General features: G+C 35.5%; 5 protein-coding genes across 5 annotated transcripts; 2 read left to right on the forward strand and 3 right to left on the reverse strand.

Annotated features, from left to right (window-relative positions):
- Positions 1–1,008: 1,008 nt before the first annotated feature.
- F28C10.1 (Sulfotransfer_1 domain-containing protein) lies at positions 1,009–2,158 on the forward strand (the record flags this gene model as incomplete). Its single annotated transcript, NM_075716.1, has 2 exons — positions 1,009–1,195; positions 1,812–2,158. The coding sequence occupies 2 exons, from the start codon at positions 1,009–1,011 to the stop codon at positions 2,156–2,158; spliced, it is 534 nt and encodes a 177-aa protein (NP_508117.1).
- Positions 2,159–7,256: 5,098 nt separating this feature from the next.
- F57C12.2 (RING-type domain-containing protein) lies at positions 7,257–9,294 on the reverse strand. The gene is made up of 5 exons (NM_075717.6): positions 9,175–9,294; positions 8,930–9,106; positions 7,767–7,967; positions 7,420–7,717; positions 7,257–7,370 (listed from the first exon to the last, which is right to left on the reverse strand). Exons 1-5 carry the CDS (start codon positions 9,267–9,269, stop codon positions 7,296–7,298), a joined length of 846 nt encoding a protein of 281 aa, NP_508118.2. The 5' UTR covers positions 9,270–9,294; the 3' UTR covers positions 7,257–7,295.
- Positions 9,295–11,072: 1,778 nt separating this feature from the next.
- Positions 11,073–11,877, reverse strand: F57C12.6 (Cerebellar degeneration-related protein 2-like; the record flags this gene model as incomplete). The annotated part of the gene is made up of 3 exons (NM_001270044.4): positions 11,073–11,350; positions 11,397–11,696; positions 11,741–11,877. The coding sequence occupies 3 exons, from the start codon at positions 11,875–11,877 to the stop codon at positions 11,242–11,244; spliced, it is 546 nt and encodes a 181-aa protein (NP_001256973.1). The 3' UTR covers positions 11,073–11,241.
- A 1,816-nt stretch (positions 11,878–13,693) lies between these two features.
- Positions 13,694–15,197, reverse strand: hlh-19 (BHLH domain-containing protein). Its single transcript, NM_075718.6, has 3 exons — positions 14,975–15,197; positions 13,995–14,170; positions 13,694–13,923 (listed from the first exon to the last, which is right to left on the reverse strand). The coding sequence occupies exons 1-3, from the start codon at positions 15,019–15,021 to the stop codon at positions 13,811–13,813; spliced, it is 336 nt and encodes a 111-aa protein (NP_508119.2). The 5' UTR covers positions 15,022–15,197; the 3' UTR covers positions 13,694–13,810.
- An 861-nt stretch (positions 15,198–16,058) lies between these two features.
- Positions 16,059–21,610, forward strand: nas-38 (Zinc metalloproteinase nas-38). The gene is made up of 17 exons (NM_001373215.2): positions 16,059–16,237; positions 16,293–16,371; positions 16,745–16,861; positions 16,908–17,005; positions 17,394–17,523; positions 17,573–17,674; positions 17,735–17,843; positions 17,892–18,022; positions 18,236–18,403; positions 19,388–19,481; positions 19,526–19,776; positions 20,375–20,608; positions 20,652–20,746; positions 20,790–20,863; positions 21,084–21,189; positions 21,238–21,351; positions 21,396–21,610. Exons 1-17 carry the CDS (start codon positions 16,092–16,094, stop codon positions 21,529–21,531), a joined length of 2,184 nt encoding a protein of 727 aa, NP_001359993.1. The 5' UTR covers positions 16,059–16,091; the 3' UTR covers positions 21,532–21,610.
- The last annotated feature ends 1 nt before the right edge of the window (position 21,611 follows it).

A 21,611-nucleotide genomic window follows, 5' to 3' on the forward strand; every position in this document is an offset into this window, starting at 1 on the left:
AAAGAAAGACTAAATTGCCAACTATCATGCCAACACTGAAGGAGGACAATTCTGGAAGTTCAAGTTCAACGACTCCAGCTCAGCCAGTTCAGTCGCCAGTTGTTCAAGGACCAGTTCAAGGAGATCACGCTCAGCAGCAGGATGCTCTGGTTCTTTTGCCGAATGCTCGAGGACCATCACGTGCAACATCGCCAGTTCCGATTAGACGATCTACGAGACAGCATTCGATCAGATTCGATCCATGTGCATAGACACGTTCATGTCTATATAATTAATTACCCAATCTTTTGTTCTACGTACCCCCAAGTTTATTTATACAAAGGGTGGTGTTGTGTGTTACTATTAGGGTGAGCAAAAAATGTTACTATTAGGGTGAGCAAAAAACAAAAAAAGATTTTTTGTATTTTCTCAGTTTTCATCCTTTCTCAAATATTTAGTATGTGGTACATAGTAGTCTGTTAGTAGTACAAAATATATTGATGTCATATATTTCCGCCAACTTCCAGACTGATTGATCCTCAAAACTACGTTCAAAAAAATTTCCAATTTTTTCGATTTTTTCGGATTTTTTAAGATTTTTTCGGATTTTTTCGGAAAAAATCGCAAAAAAAAACGCATAAAATCGATAAAAAACACGACCTCTAAGCTACTCACACGTAGAATGAATCCAAATTTTCTGGATTTTTTCGGATTTTTTCGGAAATATATCAAGCGTTCTTCAAAATAAATTTGAATGTTACTCCAAGGTTTTCCCCCGGAAAAATCGTTGCACCCCCATAAAATGATGACTAATCAGAATGGCTGAGTTCTGCAGATACTCCGTGTGTTAAGTGGGAGGAGTGAATGACATGGAGTTCATTCGTCATGGGACGCTATGTTGGCTTACTATTCTGAGCTTTATTATTTCCACTCACATTCTCGCTCACTAAAATATTTCTCATACATCATCGGTTCTCAAATTTTGCGATTAAATTAATGAAATATTACAGAATGTTAACCGGGCAAAAAATGCAAATCCCTTGCCCATCCGTCCCCGCTGATGAAGAAGTCTGCGAGAACCCACCAAAAGAAATCGGTGACGAAGAATACGACCAAGTCATCATTCAATCCATGATGGACGAAGCGAATAGAGATCAGAAGGGGTATTGGATCCGGTTGATGGAAGAAGGAGATGCTCATCCAGCGCGAAAGCAAAGTTAGTTACTCCAGCCATATTGTCAAAAATGAAAAAACTTTCACCAATGCAGTTAATATCTGATAAGTTAATCCTTAAGTATGAAGAGAGGATGCCGGTATGCCTCAGGGCTGTGCAGCAGTTAGATTAGCCGTGCCGTAAAATTTTCGGCAACCGGTAAGGTGCGTTTTTCTAAACAAAAAATGAAATAAATAGTTTTCATTTGTTGAAGTTTCCAAAAAAACTGTTTGACAATCGACAATTGAAGCTCTGGTAGTAATTTACTATTAAATCTCTGCGCATCCAGCTTTGAAGTTTCTAAAGGGAATGCGCGTCCCACATCAGTCAAGGACCGCGACGAATGACTCGTGCCTCTTGAGCAGGTTATGGCTGAATATGAAGCACATCTATCATGTAAATAGTATCAATTTTTGTTAAAATACTGTAAAGTTTCGGCTTGTCCTTAGGCGCGAACGACATCCGCTAGCTGCTGACATTGTGAAACGATATTGTAAAAAATCCTTAACGAAAGTCCCGCCGGAGATCAGTTGTTCTTTTGATATATGACTTTTCCGACTGTGTGGTGGAATTCTGTAAAACACCAAACAAACCATAATTTATCTCTCTTTCTTTTCAGTGGGAAAAGTAGACTTTCGTAACTTCCTGAACATGCGCTACGAGAGAACCAGCCGATCGAGCTGTAGCGAAATTCAACGACTCAACCAGACTTATGATTGGCTCCGCGAGTTCCACTTTGGATGGGAGAGAGAGATCTTTGTCGTCTACACCCATTTCGATCATCCGGCCTCGTTCGTCATTGAGAAACTCTTCTTGGACCATATGAATTTATCAATTTCTGAATTTGAAGATCAGACCAGCTACACAAGCAAGACGACTTCCCGTAACACCAAGTACATCGATTATTACAAGCTGTCGCAGTTGATGAAAGACTTTGTCCCGTTGGATATCAGTTTCTTCAGATAATTGTTTTTTTTTTAATTTTTGGACTTTACTCTTCCCCTCCTGTCACTACATAGATTATTAAATTTCATCACTTTTATTTTTTATATTAAGTGTGAGTATGATTATTCAATAAATTATCTTGAAACAGAACATACAAGTTTAGAAGTTCAATCAACAGTCATGTTTCGTCATATCAATATGCCTTGGCGATTTATGAAAAACAGAAAGAAGTTGCCTGTAAGCATTTCTCAGAAAATAATGTACTCAATCACGATAGACATTCGGATCTAGTTATTTTTTTTCTTGTAAGTATTACTATTTCTCGTTGGCGTTGACGCAGTCAAACTGAAGGATCTTGTCGTACGTTTAATTTTTATGCAATAGCAGTATACCACCAAAAATACATTTCCCATTTCTATGTTAAATTGTTCTTTATCTTAATTGAAACGAAAGGTTGTTTTGCATTTTTACGCAGAGAAAACTACCATATCTAGCCCTAACATTGTAGCAAAGCTCACGGTAATAATTTTTGGTAACTATTGTCAAAATACAAGAACTGTCACATGAAATTTGACTGCAGGTGATGACAGAAACAGGAGAATGAAAAACGCTAGAAACAGCAGTTTTTGCGCTGTATCATCGCATTTTCTTGTCTCCCGTTTCTGCCATCACCCGCGGGGCCAGCTGTTTTTTCGGCATGCGGAATTGAGAGAAAAAATTTCGCGCGCGTTGCTGCAGTCAAATTTCATGCGGCAGTTTTTATGTTTTGATAATATGTATTTCAATGAATAACATTTTTGGGGTACGGCTACTTCATAAGTTTCAACTTTTTCGTAATTGATTCACGCATCTGCTTAAATAAGTATAGACAATAACCCTGAATTTAGCGTGACCCAGTGATACTAGTAGAACTCACAATCAGGAGACCGTTTTTCTCACAAGGTTTTCATGTCTTCCAATACAACTAGGAAACGTAAGGAGTGTGAAAATTTGAATAAGTTTTTTTTTTAAATTTAAATTTAAATCTTCTCAGATTTCAGGAGTATATTTTGTTTTATAGGACTATTGAAATATGTCAGGTAAAAACAAAAAAAGGGGGGGGGGGGCAAATTGATCAAATAAATGGCAGAGCAGGATCAATAGAAAAAAAACAAAAAGTTTGGAATACCAGAAAAAAAATGAATCGAGTGGGCAAAAAATGGCGATACTGGCAAAAGGTGTAATTTTCTGACCTCCACACTAAGTACTACTGATATTCAAAATAGCGTTTGTGGGCTCTCATTTGATTGCGCATGTCACACCAAGCGAGAGAATCGTCCTTTGCAACGCAAAGGAGCATCAGATTTTCTGTGAACCGTTTGAAGTATATGATCCTGTCAAACATCTGCTCAGCATCTACATCGTCGTTGCTGAAAAGTAAGAGATTATGAATTTGCGTCGAATTTTGTGAAATCTTACTCGGTTGTGACGGGATAGAGGTACTTTGTGCCGATTTCCGGGTCGTCTACCATTCCCATCTGGCCGATTTGCAAATTGGCAATGATCAGGTAATTAGAGTACTGGACCAGAACAATTCGCTCCATGTTCATAGATTCTCCCATTGCGCGGAGTTTCTCCTTCCAGTGACTTGGCTCCTTGAAAGTATTCTGGAAAACAATGCTCCAAGCTTTGAAGAATGTGTGATCGTAAACAGTCGTGGGGAGATACTTCATCTTAAAGTTGAGCGCAATCTGGCAACACATAATGGTTCTGTTGCACTTTATGACTTCAGTTTTGACGTACTTGAGCTGCTAAAAAAATTTGTAAGCTATAGTAGGTAGAAAATTCAAACCGTTATTACCTTATCCTCGTCCACGGAGAGCAGGTCAGTCTTGGTAAGGAAAATGAAAATCTGAAATAAGGTTTTGTTAGAAATGCTAGGTAACATTTTTCTGTGCCACAAATGCCAAAATGCGTTTGAAAACTTAGAGAAAGCAGTTGGAACGTGGTCTCAAAAACCAAACCTCCACTGTCTGTAATTCAAAAACTGAACTTTTGTTGTCCGCTTTTTGCTTAACCGGAATAAAGCAATGATTTTTTTGCGACTAAGCATAGAGTTATAAGATTTAGCCCAGTTAGTACCAAAACGCAGGACCTGATATTCCGATCAAACAACTACCAAACAAAGGAAGTCCAGTTTTCGAAATCCCGACTTCAGATCACATTGTAAATTCAGATCCCCTTGCTTTGGTCCAGTAACGTCACCTTGTTATCAAAACCCAAGACTAGCCAAAACAGGAAAAATAATAAAGAATGATAATTAGAAGCAGAACTTCACAGTAATTTCAGAAAAAAAACTAATTAAAGCAAAGCACAGCACACAACACAAACTCGGTGGGTTACTTACTTCATTTTCCATTTAGTTTATCTCTGAAAATCAATTCCTACGCTCAAAACTAATAAGGTACTTTTGTAAAAAAAAAACAAACTTTCGCTTCAGGAGAATGTTTCAGAAGCAACTTCAACGCTTTTTGATAGTGATCGAAATCGGCGGACATGTCGTCGACGCTTGCATCAAAGAAGAATAACATCGCGTCGACGTTTGAAAACGTTGTCGTTTCATCGCGGAGCTGATTTTCAATTTCTTCCTTTGTACCCCCGTAGTCCTGCATTTTAAGGTATATTCCAGCATATCTGGAATGCAAATTCATTGTTTTTCAGCCATTGTTGCTTCAGAAATTAATTTTCAAACTTTAATCTAGGGGTGGAATGAGTGCGATCTAGACCGCTAGATACACCCCTACTGTAAACTTGTGAAACGCCTGAGTGAGAAATGAAAATTGCTTCCAACTCAAGCTCTTATGATATACCACAAGCAAAAGTTTTCCGAGCATTTGAAGAGTAGTTGACTACAAACTACACATTAAGTACTACGAATTAATTACTATAAACCACAAAATACAAACCACAAACCACTCACCACAAACTACACAATGGAAGTTGCAAACTACAACCTACAAACTAGAAACTTTTAGATGGAAACTAATAACTAAAAACAGCTTGAAAGTACAAATAAGATTACTTTTACTTTTACATACTGAAAAATCTGTCCTTCAAGTCAAAAACTATGTACAACCCACAAACTACAAGCTACAAACCACTCAGTGGGGCAGGTTTTCTTACCTGAGAGAAGAGTGAGTGATGTCTCCGGTAGGAGCGAGGTTATCGAATTGTCGGCGATCATGGAACTGAGCACCACGCAATGAAGATTTGCCAGCACCGGTGCGACCCAGCAATATTATTTTGCGGTAGCGAACAACCATCTGGAAATGAAAAACCCTGGAAATTAAAAAGTTTAATAAAAGAATATTTGAATACGGAGGAGGGTTCGATGAATGTTTTTGTTGGCTGGCGCCTACCACATGCGCGTGGTCACCATTAAAGAGCAGAGGTATAAATGGACATATTCTTTTTTTTTTGATTTTTCGGTCAAAAGTGCTGGGAAATTACAAAAAAGGCTAAATTAAACGTAAAAGCTTTTAAGAAATACTGCCTCTCTGAGGGCACTAGACACTGAATAATAAATGCACTTTCTGGAAAAAAAAGAACCATGTCACGTGATTCATGGCAGAAAGGCAACATTCATGAGGATGTGTCATAATTTGGGCGGGCAGTGACTGTCCCTCCTTTTTTCTGTGAGTGGAGTGGAGAAAATGGAGAAAAACTAAGAAAAATAGTATGATGATGGGATTGATGATAGAATGGTTACGAAATCTGTGCTAGATTATCAATTTTTAGAGCAAATGCTGATTAGAATAACCAGTACACCAAAACGACCATCTATAATAGAACTGGGAATCAGGAACAGGAAGAAACACAGTTTGATCTCTTGTATTGGACCTTTTCAGTCAGAAGTGCGCGGAAATTGCGGACTGGAAATTCTACAAAATGAGCCAGTGTGACATGTTCTCCCATTACTTTTTTAATCTGAAAGTAATTTGTATTTGACTGAAAGCAACTTAGAAATTTCTGAATCCACGTATTGCCACGACTTCAGAACAAGGGCCACGCTGATTACTCGCGATGTTAATTATGTACCGTAACAATCTCAAGAAAAACGTGAGATTCTTCCAAATTTCATCTCAGGAAAGTTTTTAACAGTCGCCCTCGATCTCCCAGAATAAACCGAAAATGAGAAAAAAAATCAGGGAGTTCGGGTAAATACGGTGAACAAATAAACATCTTCATCCGTTGTTTTGTGACCTTGGAGAAGTCTAGAGAAAAAACATATCATTTTTTGTAAAGAAATGTAACTTCACATGACGCTGAAAAATATGTACATATGCAAAATTATAAGTTTAATATAAAAATTAGGGAAGGGATTTTGTCAAACTATGGATACTATTGGTAAACGGTAAATAAACCATTTTCTGTAAATTAATTATTCTCAAATCCAGTCAATTTGAAAAACGGGATATGGATACCATTTCGAGTCGAACTATCTTTCACAAGCCCCGCTGCACAATTTTTATTCAGTCTTTCATTTTTCAAAAGAATTCACCCAAAACTTTAGGAACTATTAGAAAAAGAAAAATATGTACGGCTCTTGCGGGCCAGCCTAAATTATATATTTATTGACTTTTCATTTTCTTTTCTTGATTCAAGTCAATAAACAATACAATATGCATTTCGGGGTTGGCAACTGTGCTCAGACTCCGTGGTGTTGCCAGTTTTCCCGAAGAAGTATCTCTGTTGCACCATACTGTGCGTACAAGTTCTACACGCCACCCCCTTGAGCCTGTGGCCACGTCTGTATTAAAAAAAAATTTTGCTGATGCCATTCAATTCCAAGTCCTAATTACCCATGAGCCTAAATTTTCATGACATTACCTCAAAAATTAAAAAAAATGAGGTCAATAAATCAAAAAATTGGCTGTACAAGTTGTATACGCCACCTTTATTTTTTGGTAGTTTTTCAAAACTTTCAATTTTAGAGAGGCAGTGACCATCAAACAATCCGAGTGAATATCAGTGCAGAATAGCTGTTCCTAACGTAAGACCGTAAGACCTGAAACATGGATTTCGGCTCCCACGTGAGATTTAAATTCAGAATCGTGAGGATTGAATAAATAAAGTCAAAGTTCATAAACACAGACTTTATTTGCAAATGAAACGAAAGTTATGAGGTCTGGAGCGTCATAGTGGTACGACAAGCTGGGCATGTGGGATTGATGCAGGTCCATTGTTGAAGACACTGAAGTTTCTATTTTTAGTTGGAAAATCCGAAAAAGCAAGACACCTACTCTTTCATGAAACTTTTTGCGACACGTTGTGCATTTTGGAAAACGCATCTCCTCCTTACATATGGCACATTCGGTATCTTGCAGCTCATTTTCTACATGCGTCGGCGTCGGTTGCAGGTTTCGATTAACTGATTCTTCGTTTGACGACAGTGCAGCACTTATCATTGCCAAGGTGTTCACTTGCGCCGTGTTCTCGTTATAAAGCAGTTTCAACGTTGAATTTTCTTCTCTCAGCTGTCTGTTTTCGTTAGAGAGATTTGAGATAGTAACAACTTGTTGAGCTCCTGTTACAGACAATCTGAAAAGAATTGGTTTTGAAAAATCAACACAAAACAAGTTATGCTCACTTTTCCACTTCTTGTCGCCACACATTTTCCTGCACTTTCCTGACTTCCGCCAATCTATTTTCATTTCTCATATCTGATTCGTTGTTTTTTGATAACTGATTTGAGTTTTGTTGTTCCTCTTTCAATTGGGTCACCTTTTCATTTAATTTATTGATTTCCTTTTTTTGGTTTTCAATTTTTGTTTTAGCATCACTGAGTTTGCTAAAAAAAATTTCACATCGGGAGTAAGCGACAACTGGCGATTTTGATTAATATGTGTTGTTTTTATAAGAAAATTATATATACATAGGTTTGAGAAAATTGTTGCTAGAGTTTTACACTAAATTACATGTGTTATGAAAATTTTCAGCAATCGGCAATTGCCAAAATACCTTTAGAACTATTTGCATTTTTTTGAAGCTGACATATTCCATCACATTTCAATTAGGTTTAAAAAAATCGTAACTTTTTTTAGACTTAACGATGATGTTTTCTACTCTGCGGTTGCAATGAAACTGTATGACTTGACGAAATTGTCATTTGGTATTTCTCTACATAAAGCCTTTTGCCATTCAAAGTAAAGTTGCGTTAGAGGGAAAGCTGCTTAAAATCATATAGAACTTTTTAAACTTATACTTCAACAATTTTCTTAAATACACAAACATTTTCTTAAGAACACAAACATTTTCAATTACATTTTTTTTCAATTTTTCAAAATATATTTTGGCTGTTCAACAATACATATATGTATTCTATTTCCTCTATTAGTCTTGCAGCCTCTATTAGTATTGCAGTCTCTGACAGTCTTGCACATCTATTTTTGCCTTGCCAGTAATAGAATGAGGAAGCTACAACAAATTTGAGATTTTTTGGGTAAAATGAACTCAAAAGTGTTCAAATAGCAAATGAAATATTGGAATTTTTTTTCATGGTTTGAACGGAACAAAGTCATGTTTTTGAACGGAAATTTACAATCTGTCCAAAGTTATGGGGCATTAGAAAATTTGTCTTGCAGTCTCCTATAGTCTTGCACCTCTACAGTCAATCGAAAATGAGTCTTGCATGCAAGACTAATAGAGAATACTGTAGATGTGTTCTTACATTTATATGGCATTTTTCATCTTTTCATAGTTTTTGAATTGTAAAAAAAAATTTGGTTTAGAACTGCGAAAAAAATGACCCACCTTTCATATTCTAGGCTCCACATGTTTTCTGTGACATTCGGTGTTTTTGGTGAGTTTTTCTCTGATAATTGAGTTTCCAAGTTTTGCTTTTCCATTTTCAATTTTTGAATTGCTCCATGCAACTGAGTGATCGATTTCTTCTGGTTTTCAACTTTCAAATTTGCCTCATTGTACTTTCTGAAAATTGGTATTTGACATAACTTTTTTTCCAAACTAGAAATCAAAACTTATATCTGAAAACTTACTGTATCAATGCTTTTTGTGTATAATTCTGATTAACCAAATTGTTTTGCAACGAAGAAACCTGCGAAATCGCTGAAGGGTTATCTGGGTAGCTCATTCTGAAAAGTAGTAAATATAAAATTAAAATCAATTTCACTAATAGGAAAAGAGAAATGGGGTATGTTTTACTATGTATACAGGCGCACAGCAACTGATAAAAATGTGTTGCTGTATTGACAAACCGTTATCATTTTTCTTTAGCTGATTCACTCTACATTATTTTCGGTCTCTTGAAACAAAAGTAGTTGGCGAAATGGTGAAAATATTGTTTATTGTAGCCAAGAAACACAGCAACCGACACCTCACGAGTTTATTTTTACCAACTTCTATTCAAGCATAACAACAGTTCAATTGTGTCAGTTACATTTATTTGAAAACTGTGTAAAATGAACAAAAAAAATGCATACATTTCTGGTCACTACTGTATATAATCTTTAGCGTGGCAAAACCAATCGCGGCTTAACCCGATCAAGGGTGTCGGTTTTGGAAATCGAAAACATTGAAAAATTGGCTGTCACGACCGAACTAATTTTTTGGTTATTAGAACATTTTCTTTGTTGTACGTCTGGTTGACTAATTGTTGCATTACAAGTTGTTTTGAATCGAGATAATGGACAGGGTTCCCAAAAGTTGAGCTGGAAGTTGGAAAATCGAAAAGTCAAAAAATCAACAAACAAAATCGTTTTTAAATCGTTCCATAAAAAATGCTTGGGTCGGTATTTTGAGTTAAAACATTTTGAAATGGAACAATCAATGACCCAGGTGTTCAATAAAAAATAAATTTAGATTATCAGCTGAATAGTTCAGTTTTGGCAAACAATTTTTTTTGAAACCGACACCCGCGAACCCGATATATCCATTTGAAGTTTCATTTCTATGGTGCAGAGAAAGAACAAGAACACGTTTTGTTCCTCACGGAAAGCGGGTAGAAATATTATTCAATTCTTCTTTATTCTGCGATAACATGCAGCCGTTCGCTGTAACTAGTATTCTAATGCTAATTAATTTCAGATTTGCAACTTTATGTTTAAACTTATACTTATTGTTTGCGATTTTTTGTTTGAAACGAATTACCTACAGACATGAGCTGTCACTTATTTATTGTAAGTTCGCGATTGATATAATGTTTCGTTTAATTGGCAAGTTTGGCCAATGGCATGGAAAATTTACAACACTGACGGCATCGAATTGTTAAAAATAGCTTCAAAATGTGTTTGCGAATTCGTATAGAGTTTATTATCAACACTTCTATTTCTGCGATTATTCATTTGCAAATTATTCTTGAAATCTCAAACTCATACCTGGTCTTTTGGTTTATCAAGAGTAAGGAAATCACGGCGTTATAAATTCACATTTTTATATTTTCAGGCAACACAATTAGCCTTTCTGGAGTCTGCAATTGTTATCGTTTCCAATATTTTTCCATTGTTTATTTACGCTCAATTTTCAGCGATCAACTTTCAGACATGTGGCCCGATTACTACAGTATTGAAGTTTTTTGGATACGTTATAGAAGCATTGATAATTTATAACATTTTTGCGGGAGAAGGTCAAGTCAATTACAAATGTGTTTCCGTTATCTTGAATATTCATTTTTTAAACTCATTTGATTATATGTCATTTTTGAAAAATGACTCAAACAACTTCTGCCAACAAAACAAAAAAAAAATTTCCAATATGCCTTGTTGAACCTAGAAATTATTTTCTTTTCAGTTTTTTTAAAATTATTTTCTTTTTTTTTCTTTTCTTTATAATATTTTCTTTTCAGGCTCGTTGAGCATTCACTGTTGCGAAAAAGTTGCAGGCAAAATTTCGATACATATGTAGGTGAAGTTTACTTAATGTAAAAACATATTCACGTGGTGTCAGGCTGTCCCATCGCTACACTGCACACAAAATGCGCGAAATTTTTTTTATTTTGTGAAGTTACAGCGCATTTCGAATAATTGTTTTTTAGTTCAAGCACGAATTTTCGTGAAGTGGAGCTATGGGACAGCATGACACCACGTGCATGTATTAGAATTTATTGATTAACATTTCTTTTTTAAACAGTACGTAGAAAAAGTACGGGATTTAGGTATGCATTGTGGAGCGACATGTTGGGCATGTGAACTTTTGGCTAACCCATCTGTCGACACACTGAAAAGTAGAATAATCAAAGCTATCAAAACATCTTCAAACTTACACTTTTATGAAACCTTCTGCGACATGTATTGCATTTTTAAGACGCATTTCTTCATGACAAATGACACAGTCGGTATCTTGCAGCTCACTTTCCAATGCTATTTCTTCTGTCGGTTGTTGGTTGGTGTTATGATCAGTTAATGATAAGGCAGCACTTATCATTGCCAATGTGTCAACCTCTATGATGTTCTCGTCGTATAGCATTTTGAGAGTTGAATTTTCGTGTCTCAATTGTTCATTCTCGTGGGATAGATTTGAAATCGCCACGATATGTTCATTGACTTCTTCGGTTAATCTGACTCTGTTCAATATCATGTGAAAAGTCCAAAACATCAAAGAACTTACCTCACATTTTCTAGCATCGTATTAATTTCAGACAGACTAAGTCCAACACCGCCATCCTGGCCCAAAACTGCATTTGAGGTGTCCGGTGGGTTGTTCGCTGGCACCTGAGATTCCAACTGTTGTTTTTCCAGTTTCATCTGTGCAATTTTTCTATGTAACTGGGTGATTGCCAGTTTATGCTTCTCATTTAGAGAATTAGCCTCGTTGAGTTTTCTGAAAAAAATGACTGCAGTGGGGCTGGCGAGGCTGCCAAAAAAAACAGTCCTAAACTCAACTTGCAACTATGAACAGATCAATTGAAATCTTATTCAAAAACCGTGTTTCGGAAACTACAATGGTTTTTGAGTACCATCAAAGTTACCAAACGTTGACTGACCAAGCATTAAAGAAGGAGTATTCTGAATGGGGGAATTGTTTTAAAATGTAACATTTGTGCTCAAACTTATGAATATAACAAAAGAAAACGGGAAAAATCCGTTAACATTGAGCATTTTGAGACAGAAAAATCGGCAAAAAATCTTTAAAATTTAACTAAAGAAATCCTAGGCCATGAGGATTTTCAAATATTTAACCTGTTCTGTATTGTATTTTGAATAAGTATTTTATAAAATTCCTTCTTCTCAGTTTTCTTAAACTTTTTGAGAGAGAAAAACTAATTAAAGTTGGAAAAATGAAATTGATATCAATGTTTTGTTGAACGAATTTTTTCTAGGAATCGCGTGGTGGCCTAAGATTCATTCACGCGCAAATTTGAAATTAATTTTTCCCGTTATTCTTTTGTTATTTTCGTAAGTTTGAGCACGATTATTACATTTTAAGACAATTTCCCCATTTAGGATACTCCTTTTTTAAGAACGTGAGTATAAAACAATCAGTGATAAAACTTACTGAATCAATGCCTCTTGCTGATTATCCTGGTTTTGTAGAACGATTTCTGGATGAAACTGCTGAACAGCAGTTGGGATATAACCACCTCTCAACCCCGCTCCTCGTCCAGAAAACCCTCCTCGAAATGGGCGACGAAAGCTTTGAGGTGACCCTATTTCGACGGATTTGGCTGATTCGGGTAGTTCGTTCTAAAAATCGTAAGTGTGGGAAATCTGGCCACATTCAAACACTTACTGTATCAAAACATTTTGTGTGTCATCCTGATTAGCCAAAGTGGCTTGTAACAAAGGAACCTGCGGGATAACTGAAGGGTGATACACTCCTCTGAATCCTGCTCCTCTTCCACGAGACCCTCCGCGAAAAGGACGTCGAGAGTCTTGAGAAAACCCGCGGAAAGTTGGGAGAATTGGAGGGTTTGTATAGCTCATTCTAAAAATTATTTTAAAAAATCAATGTTATCAAAAAGGAAGAGAAAGTTGCGGCATGCTTGCTTGCGTGCAGCAACTGATAATGTATTACCTTTTGGCTCTTAATGTTGAAAATAAATCAAATCAATCAAACTGATAACAATGGTTTGCTGTATTAAAAAAAACTGGAAATCCTTCTCGAAATAGGCGACAAGAGATTTGAGAAAAACCTCTGATGATTGGCGGGTTTGAAGTTTTCCTGTTGCTCATTTAAAAATGGCAAAAACGTAGAAATTGATAAAAAGGCAAAAGAATGTTGAATGATGCAAATAAACTGATCAAAATGAATGTTTTATTGACAAACCGTTATATTTTTTGTTAAAAGGAAAACTTTTAATGCTCTTTGAGAAAAAGCTTCGTCGCTCTTTTGCATTGTTTTCAGATTAAGATAGAACAATGTTACAAACCAAAATTGTGGAGTTACAGTCGTTTTGATTTTAACATAAAATAGGTTCTCACGAGGTGTCGGCTGCTTTATTGGTTCTGTAGATAGTTCAAACATGTGAAACTAATAAGCATGATTATGTGCGATTGTTTGATAGGTGAACATTTTTTGAAACATTTTTAGTGTTTGAGTTATGAGCGGGGAGAATGGCAATACCTATTCATTCACATTTATTAATAGAAAATTGGTTTTTTTGATAAAGTTTGATTAGTGTAAAAATTGCATAAAAATGAGTGGGTAAAACAATACACAATTAATAAAAATAAATATTCAATCATAGTTCACAACAAAATGACATTCTGGCGGGACCCATTCTCCATTTTGGTGTGCATAGCATACTTCAATTTTCGAATTCAGATGTGAAGGCGTGGTCAAACTAGGGTCTGAAAAAAAAGTTATTAAATTTTAAGATCAATTGATAGAAACACTTTTTCTGATAATATTTCTAAATCACCTTTTTGATGTTCATCTTTTAAATTATTCGAAGAGTTTTCTATTTCTTTCTCCAAAATCCTCAATAGATGAGATATATATTGCGCAGCTGACTTTAAGGTCTCCGCTTTCGACGGTTTTCGATCTCGTAATTGCTTCGGAAGATGGTTGCGCAACATGTTGAATGCGTTGCCGATTCTAAATTTTACAAAGATAATATTCTGTTTTAAATTTGTTCGCTACATAAATAAAATACAAATAAGCTAAAAATTTTGCAGGTTCCGAAAAGTTTGAAAAGGATCAATTTAATTACCGTATTTCCTCTATTAGTCTTGCATGCAAGACTAATTTTCAATTGTTCCGTAGGCATGCAAGACTAATAGAGAGTGCAAGACTATTAGAGGCTCCAAGACTGATTTTCGAATGCTTCAAAACTCCGAAATGTGACCATGAAAAACTCAACTTGATATCGTTTAAATAACAAAAAATACATCCTTTTCCAATATTTCATCAATTATTTGAACGCTTTTGATCAAAAACTCGAGTTCAATTTTTCCAAAAAATGGGCCAATTCATTAACGCTGCAGCCTCTATGCAAGATATTGCTGGACAGGAAAAAAGTCGGGTGCAAAACTATTAGAGACTGCAATACTAATAGAGGCTGCAAGACTAATTTTCGATTAGCCCGTAGGGGTGAAAGACTAATAGAGGCTGCAAGACTAACAGAGGAAATATTTTCCAATTTTTGAACTACAACTTGAAAATTATCTGAGGAACGTAATGGAGTCAAGTTTAAAATATTATAAACGGATTAATTTTAGAATGATTTTTTTACGCATGCAGAAAAGAGTATTGTTGTTTCATAAAATCTAGAACGTTTCATAGTTAATTATGAAAATAAAACTTACAGTTGAATTTATATTCAAACTTAACTTATAATAAACAAACAAAATTTGCAAAAAGAAAGCCCAAATATAATATTGAAAAGTTTGGAGCACTTACGATTTTTGCCGGCATCGTTCTCGAGCGTTAGCACGTTCACGTGACATTTTGAATTTATAAAATATCACCAATTACGTAATACTGAAGAAAGCTAAGTATTTTGTTATCTTATGTTCAGACAAATGGTAAGCATTCAAATGTAAGGGGTACATATGTATTGCTCTCAAGTGGGTCGTCATAATGGAGACAGCTGTTTTTGATGAGGACTCGGACACAAGGGGGTAAGTAAGTGTATCTGAAATGTGCAGAGAAATAGAACTGTTCCGAAGTAGCCTGATTGGGAACATCGTGCCTGCCTCGTGCCTGACTGCCTACTGGAAGAAAAAGTGTGAAGTGGTTTGCTAAATCTGCAAAACTTTATTTTAGGGTTTGGTCAATTTTAAGAAAAAATTGTCGCGGAAAGTTAAAAAAAAACGATTGGGGTGTTTCAGAAAATTGAAAATTGTTCCTGATATCTCTAGTTATGGTATTTGTGAAGTATACCTGTTCAAAAATGTTAACCATTTTGAAAAGTTTTCATAACTTTTTTTGTCCCTATCAGGCTCAGAATTTACTTTTTCCTAATAGTAAACCTAAATGTGCAAATAAATTTCACGTTTTATTAATTTGTCATTGAAAAAAACGAATGGAAAGCATATTGGAAATCATTTTTTTGCAGGTACACTTTTATGGGTTTTTTTATACTGGGTGCATACGTAACTTTTGAAAAAATTTGCGTTCTTTTTATTATTAATTTCTTATTCTTATTATTGACCTAATTTTATTGATCACGTCATAGCCACAGTTACGTTCAATAAAACATAAAGGAACCTGACCCTAACATCTGAATCACCATTGTTGGAACAATAGTTAGCTAGTTACTGCAAGGTGAAACCGAGAAAAACCTTGAAGCAAACCTGTATGCCAAGTCACTAACGAAAAACCCGCGAGTTTTACAGCTGAACCGACGGAAGATGTGTCTAAGATGAGTCACGTTAAGCGAAGAAAAAGAAGAAAAAGAAGAAGCTTGAAGGGGTGAGAAAAGATTCGGAGACAGAGGAGTGAAAACGAAAAGCCAATCACACAACTACAGTGGACGATCGGCGGCAGAAGGCAAATCTGCGCCTTTCTCTACCCAATGCCTAGTCCTTCTTACAATCGTCACATTATTATTGCCTCATGTTTTTGTTGTCTTCTTATTTTTTCATCAGCTGCGCGAGTTCCGAAAGCTTCGAAAAAACATCTTGCCAGGGTGAAGCAGCTGCTGAATGATGAAGCTGAAAGGTAGGTGACATTTCAGCCAAGTGTGAAAGATTTCTAGAAAAAAAGTGATTTTTAGACACAATACATTAATTCAAAGCGATTCAGTTACTGTCTTTGATGATATACAACGAAATCCAAATACAGGAGTACATCACGTTGGTCTTTTTACTCAAAACTAAATAATTTAAAAGTTTATGAACCGGCTTTTGAATAGACATTTCAAGCTTGAAATTGCAATAAAACCTCGTTTTTTGATCGAATTATCCATTGAGAGTTTAATTAACTAGAAGTATATTGAAAGCTAATTTCAGTCAATCATAGATATGGAATCATAGATATGGATGTTTCAACTTATTGTGTTTTCGTAGTATTTTCAATGTTTTGAGTGCGATTTCTTTAATATTTTAAAAAAATCAATACACATTACATTTTTAATACATTTTTATTAAAAAAAAACATTCCCATAATGCAAGCTACACCACCTTGACACATATCAAGACCAGTTTTTCTTCATGCTTTTATCTACAGGATGAATTGGCAGTGAATAACGCTGACGAGTATTTCCAAGGAGATGTTGACTTGTCTGAACAACAAGTGAAAATTATTGAAGATCAGTTTACACAGGGCAAAAGAGAAAAAAGAAAGGTGAAAATATGGATTTTTGAACAGCGTGTCACCCAATAATTTTTAGATTGGAAGAAATCCATTGTATAAAAAGTGGGATACAAGAGGGCCTATTAGTTTTGATTATGCCGAAAGTATACCGTTCCAAACAAGACAAAAAATCAGGTGTGTGAAAGACTTAGAACTTATTTGTTAATTGAAGTTTCAAAAATTACAATTGTTGTATTTTTGTAAAGGTGGAGTAGCGCCAATGGGGATTTTGTCTAAATACTTTTATAATGATCCGAAACGATCTAATATCATGATAAAACACTCTAAATTTTTTTTAATTTTTCATAATTTCCGGTCGAAGTTTTGGCAAATTGCCAAATTGAAAAGTATGCAACTTTGAGGAAATCCAAAGCAATGTCGCATGTTCCGACCCCTACAATGTTTCAATACGAATAGTTAAAACAAAATTTAAGTATGAAAAATGTAGATTTGATGGAATAGGTTTTGACACTTTCCACACTGGTGCTGCTCCACCTTTAAGTGAAAGAATCTCTAAATTCAGAAGTGCAATGCTCCTATGGCAGCAACATACATGCCTCCGATTTGAAGAAGGAGGTCCAAATGTGGATAGACTAGAGTTTTTCGATGGAGGAGGATGTTCTTCCTTTGTTGGAAGAGTTGGTGGAACACAGGTATTAATTTGAATATTAATCAAGTTTCAACAAAAAAAAAAGTTTCAAGGGAATTTCTATTTCAACTCCAGGATGTGATGTTGTTGGGATTATAAGTCACGAAATAGGACACGCATTAGGTATTTTCCACGAACAAGCTCGACCGGACCAGGTTGGTTAACTGAATCTAAATACTTTTTAATTTAATATTAGAAGTTGTCGAATTTTACAGGAACGACATATCGCTATCAACTACAACAATATTCCACTCTCCAGATGGAATAATTTCCAAGCTGTTGGAGAAAATCACGCGGAAACTTATAACCTACCATATGACACCGGTTAGTACTAATGATACATTTTCTCATTCACGCCTGTTCGGTTTGCAGGAAGCGTCATGCATTATGGTCCGTACGGGTTTGCGTCTGATCCATATACTCCAACTATTCGGACACTTGAAAGAGTTCAGCAGTCGACAATTGGTCAAAGAGCTGGCCCATCGTTTTTAGATTACCAAGCAGTATGTTAAGCAGCTTTTAATGATTGAAAATGATATAGCTCGCAAATTATGTGTGCGAAAGAATTTAAAATTTGCCGAAAATAACTCAAACTCGGCCTAATCCGCAAATTTTCCGTGTTGAACAAATTTCGATATGTTCTGCAAAAATTGCAGTGTATTGGTTTAAGCCACTATAAATAATGGAAAAAAGCTCCGAAATTTTAAACTTTCTAGATTAACATGGCATATGGATGCACAGAGTCGTGCGCAGACCTTCCATGCCTTCGTAACGGATACACCCACCCCAATAACTGCTCCATGTGCGCATGTCCCGAAGGTTTATCAGGAAGATATTGTGAACAAGTGTACCCGTCAAACGCTCAATGTGGTGGGGTTATTTTTGTAAGTAACATACAGTGTCACGACCATTTTATTATATTTATCTCAAGCTTAATATTCACTGTGTCTCTTTTTAAATTGATTATACTATTGACAACGAAAGGTTTTTAGTTTACCGTCACAATTCAAAACGAGACATGTGTCATTTGAAAGTGTTCCACAAGGATATGTCATTGCAAAATTTTAAGCGGCAAAGTTCCACTCTCAACCCCTCTAGCATCGATCTGAAACTGTTTAAGTGCATTTTTTCAGTACTTTGGAGGCCTGTAGAATTGCTCCAAAATTTTTTTTGCAAACTTTCAGATTTTTTTCAAAAAAATTAAAATTTTCCAAAAATCTCCCAAATTATTTTCCTACTTTTAAACGGTCTGAAAAACATTGAACGTTTGCAAAAGAAAAATTTTGGAGCAATTCTACAGGCCTCCAAAGTAGCTATATTGCAAAAAATTTGAGCTCGTGGAAAACTAACCCGTGAACGTCATATTAATGAACGTGAATGTTACCAATCGGCCATTTGGACAGTGATTTTTAATTTAAAAAATTTGTGTAGACTTTTCTACGCGTGAAAAATAGAGTTTACAGGAGAATTAGTACTAAATTTTCAGATCGAAATTTCAGCTGTTCAGAGTGGAGATTTGGCGCTTAAAATTTCGTTGTGACCTCCCCTAGGGTAGTACTTTCGAATGTTACATGACTCATTTTGAAGTCTGAGGGTAAACTTAAAACTTTTCCTTGTGAGAAATAAACTTAAATAATTAAAAAATCACAAAATTGGTTTCCATTTTCAACAACCTTTTACTATCAAAACATGTCTTGCCTTCTACAAACGTTGTTTAAAATTTAGTTAAGAATAGTGTGAAATAATATGGTTTTCACAATGAGAGTTCTGAAATAGTACATAATACAGCTTTATTTTTGTAAACAGATATAAATGATATTTCTGAGTTGATACTTAAATGATTATTATTCCAAGTGAAATTTTTTCAGGCTACAAAGGAAGTGAAGTACATCACTAGCCCAAATTACCCTGACAAATTTCCAATTGACACCGAATGCAATTGGATTATCGCAGCGCCAATCGGTAAAATATCAGTTTTAAATTTTACTACTATCATTATATTTCAGAAGGAAGAGTGTTCATGGAATTTGAAGGAGATTTTGATTTTCTCTGCGAAGACACTTGCGACAAGGCATACGTAGAAGTTAAATATCATAGTGACAAACGTCTTACTGGAGCCAGATACTGTTGCTCGCTGCTTCCAAAAAATCGATTCATCTCTTTCAAAAATGAGATGATTATTATAATGAGAGGGTATAGATCAAGTGGAGCTGGGTTTAAAGCCAAGTTCTGGTCTAATTTGGGAGAGCCAGAAGGAGTAAGTTGTTTTTTCCTTAGATAGTTTAGAAAAAATTGTTGCATTAGTTGTGAATTAGGTGTGTGTTTTTGAATGCACTTATCAAAAAATTTTGATTGATTTTTTACCATGAATGTGGTGTAGTCGATTTTTTATTATACGAAAAATTGTCTGAAAAAAAACTTAATTTTATAATGAAAATTCTTGAAAGTTTTGAAAATTCAAAAAAAGTTTTTGCTAAAGTTTGGGGTGATCTCTGACCTAAAATTAGTTATCAGCTTTAAAATACCTAATTCGAGTTCAAAAAAAAGAACTAAACGTAGATATAAGTATACTCAAAATTAGACGGTGATTTCAAAAAAAAAATTAGTTTCCAGCCGCTGCGACATTGACAAATTGGTCAAATTTCAAATAATTGTTAATTTTTGGCCATTTTTTGAGCCATCAAAACTTTTTTTTTTGAGAAGTTTTCAACAATTTTCATTATAAAACTCAAAGTTTTCAGTTTCAAGCTTCAAAAAGCAATGAAAAAAATTCGACTTTCAAAAGCTTTCAAAAAATAATTCAAATTACGCTACAATACCTTCTCAGGAAATAGTAGTAATATTAAATGTTGTAGGTTAGCACTCCATTGCCGCCAACAACAGCTCCGCTCCCAGAAATTTCGGAAACAACACAAAAGCCAGAACCAACCACTGTACAATCTACAACTACATATACAACGGCAATTCCGCGGAGAACCGCAAAAAAACAGTTCTTCACAAGAAAACCCATCACAATCCCATTGACACCTCTAACTTCCTCGTCAACTACAACGGAGTCTACCACTGTATCTTCTACGACACAATCAACTGTAAGGGGAAAAACGTGATTCGGCTTACAATCAACATTTTTAGACCTGGTTGCCAACTGAACCATCATTCGCTACCGGCGAAACGGAAATCACAACTGCAAGCCCCACAATCACGTTATTCCCAAGTTTATCAACTATGTTAGCTTCCAAGTTTTTTTGTTGAGAAATTGTTTTTTTCCAGACTTCCTCCTATCAATTCGTTAGCTGGAGTTCTACCATCTACACAAGCTCCAGATATTATCAATAGTGTATTAGGTACGGCGGCTTTATTCAGACAAAGTTTATTATTGGGTCTAGCAGTCACTATGAACTTACGAGTGTTTGTGACCGTGTATCTACAGTTACGGTAAGAGTTATCCAGTAAATACTATAAATTGTAGGAACGGATCCTGATTCTATCTGTAGAGACACAATTAAGAAACAGAAACAAAATGTGTAAATTATGGCTAAATTATGGTGAAGCAAATGTTTTCAGAATGCGGCTGTGGAGCTTGGTCTGAATGGCAAGGTGAATGCTCCCAGCAGTGTGGCGGATGCGGTCATCGACTGAGGAAGCGAGAGTGCAAAAAAGAAGCTTGCAGGTTTGGAAATTAAATGTCACATTTATGTCTATCAATAACATTTTGTAGAAAAGAAGAAAAACGCCCATGCAACTTCTCAGCATGCCCCGACGGCACTAACTTCCTAATCAACAATGCTGAATTCCATATTCTTTGGAGAGGGTGTTGTGTTGGGTTGTTCAGGTATTATATTTTCAATAAACAAATTTCAAAATAGCTTATCTTAGATCCGGAGATCAATGCTCCGCCCTGGAAACTGAATCGAACCCATTCTTCAAAATTATCAACAGCCTGCTGAACATTCAAGATGCTAAGAACAATGATACGTTAATAGCAAAAAGAATGATGCGAGGAGAACACTAATGTATTTATTTGTTATAATGTCAACTATGTATATGTGTTATAATTTGTCAGAAACTCTAAATAAAGTATTCAAATTTTTA

The sequence above is a fragment of the Caenorhabditis elegans genome, chromosome X, assembly GCF_000002985.6.
Source record: "Caenorhabditis elegans chromosome X".
NCBI lineage: Eukaryota > Metazoa > Nematoda > Chromadorea > Rhabditida > Rhabditidae > Caenorhabditis > Caenorhabditis elegans.

Coding starts and splice junctions, on each gene's coding strand:
- F57C12.2 (NM_075717.6), bottom strand. CDS start 9,269: ATGAGCTACCCAGATAACCCTTCAGCGATTTCGCAGGTTTCTTCGTTG. Junction 7,718..7,766: donor TGGCGACAAGAAGTGGAAAA/GTGAGCATAACT, acceptor AATTCTTTTCAG/ATTGTCTGTAACAGGAGCTC. Junction 7,371..7,419: donor GCAAAAAGTTTCATGAAAGA/GTAGGTGTCTTG, acceptor TAGAAACTTCAG/TGTCTTCAACAATGGACCTG.
- hlh-19 (NM_075718.6), bottom strand. CDS start 15,021: ATGTCACGTGAACGTGCTAACGCTCGAGAACGATGCCGGCAAAAATC. Junction 14,171..14,974: donor GAACGATGCCGGCAAAAATC/GTAAGTGCTCCA, acceptor TGTAAAATTTAG/AATCGGCAACGCATTCAACA. Junction 13,924..13,994: donor AAAAGATGAACATCAAAAAG/GTGATTTAGAAA, acceptor CTTTTTTTTCAG/ACCCTAGTTTGACCACGCCT.
- nas-38 (NM_001373215.2), top strand. CDS start 16,092: ATGCCTAGTCCTTCTTACAATCGTCACATTATTATTGCCTCATGTTTT. Junction 17,844..17,891: donor TAACCTACCATATGACACCG/GTTAGTACTAAT, acceptor TTCGGTTTGCAG/GAAGCGTCATGCATTATGGT. Junction 21,190..21,237: donor TGCAAAAAAGAAGCTTGCAG/GTTTGGAAATTA, acceptor AACATTTTGTAG/AAAAGAAGAAAAACGCCCAT.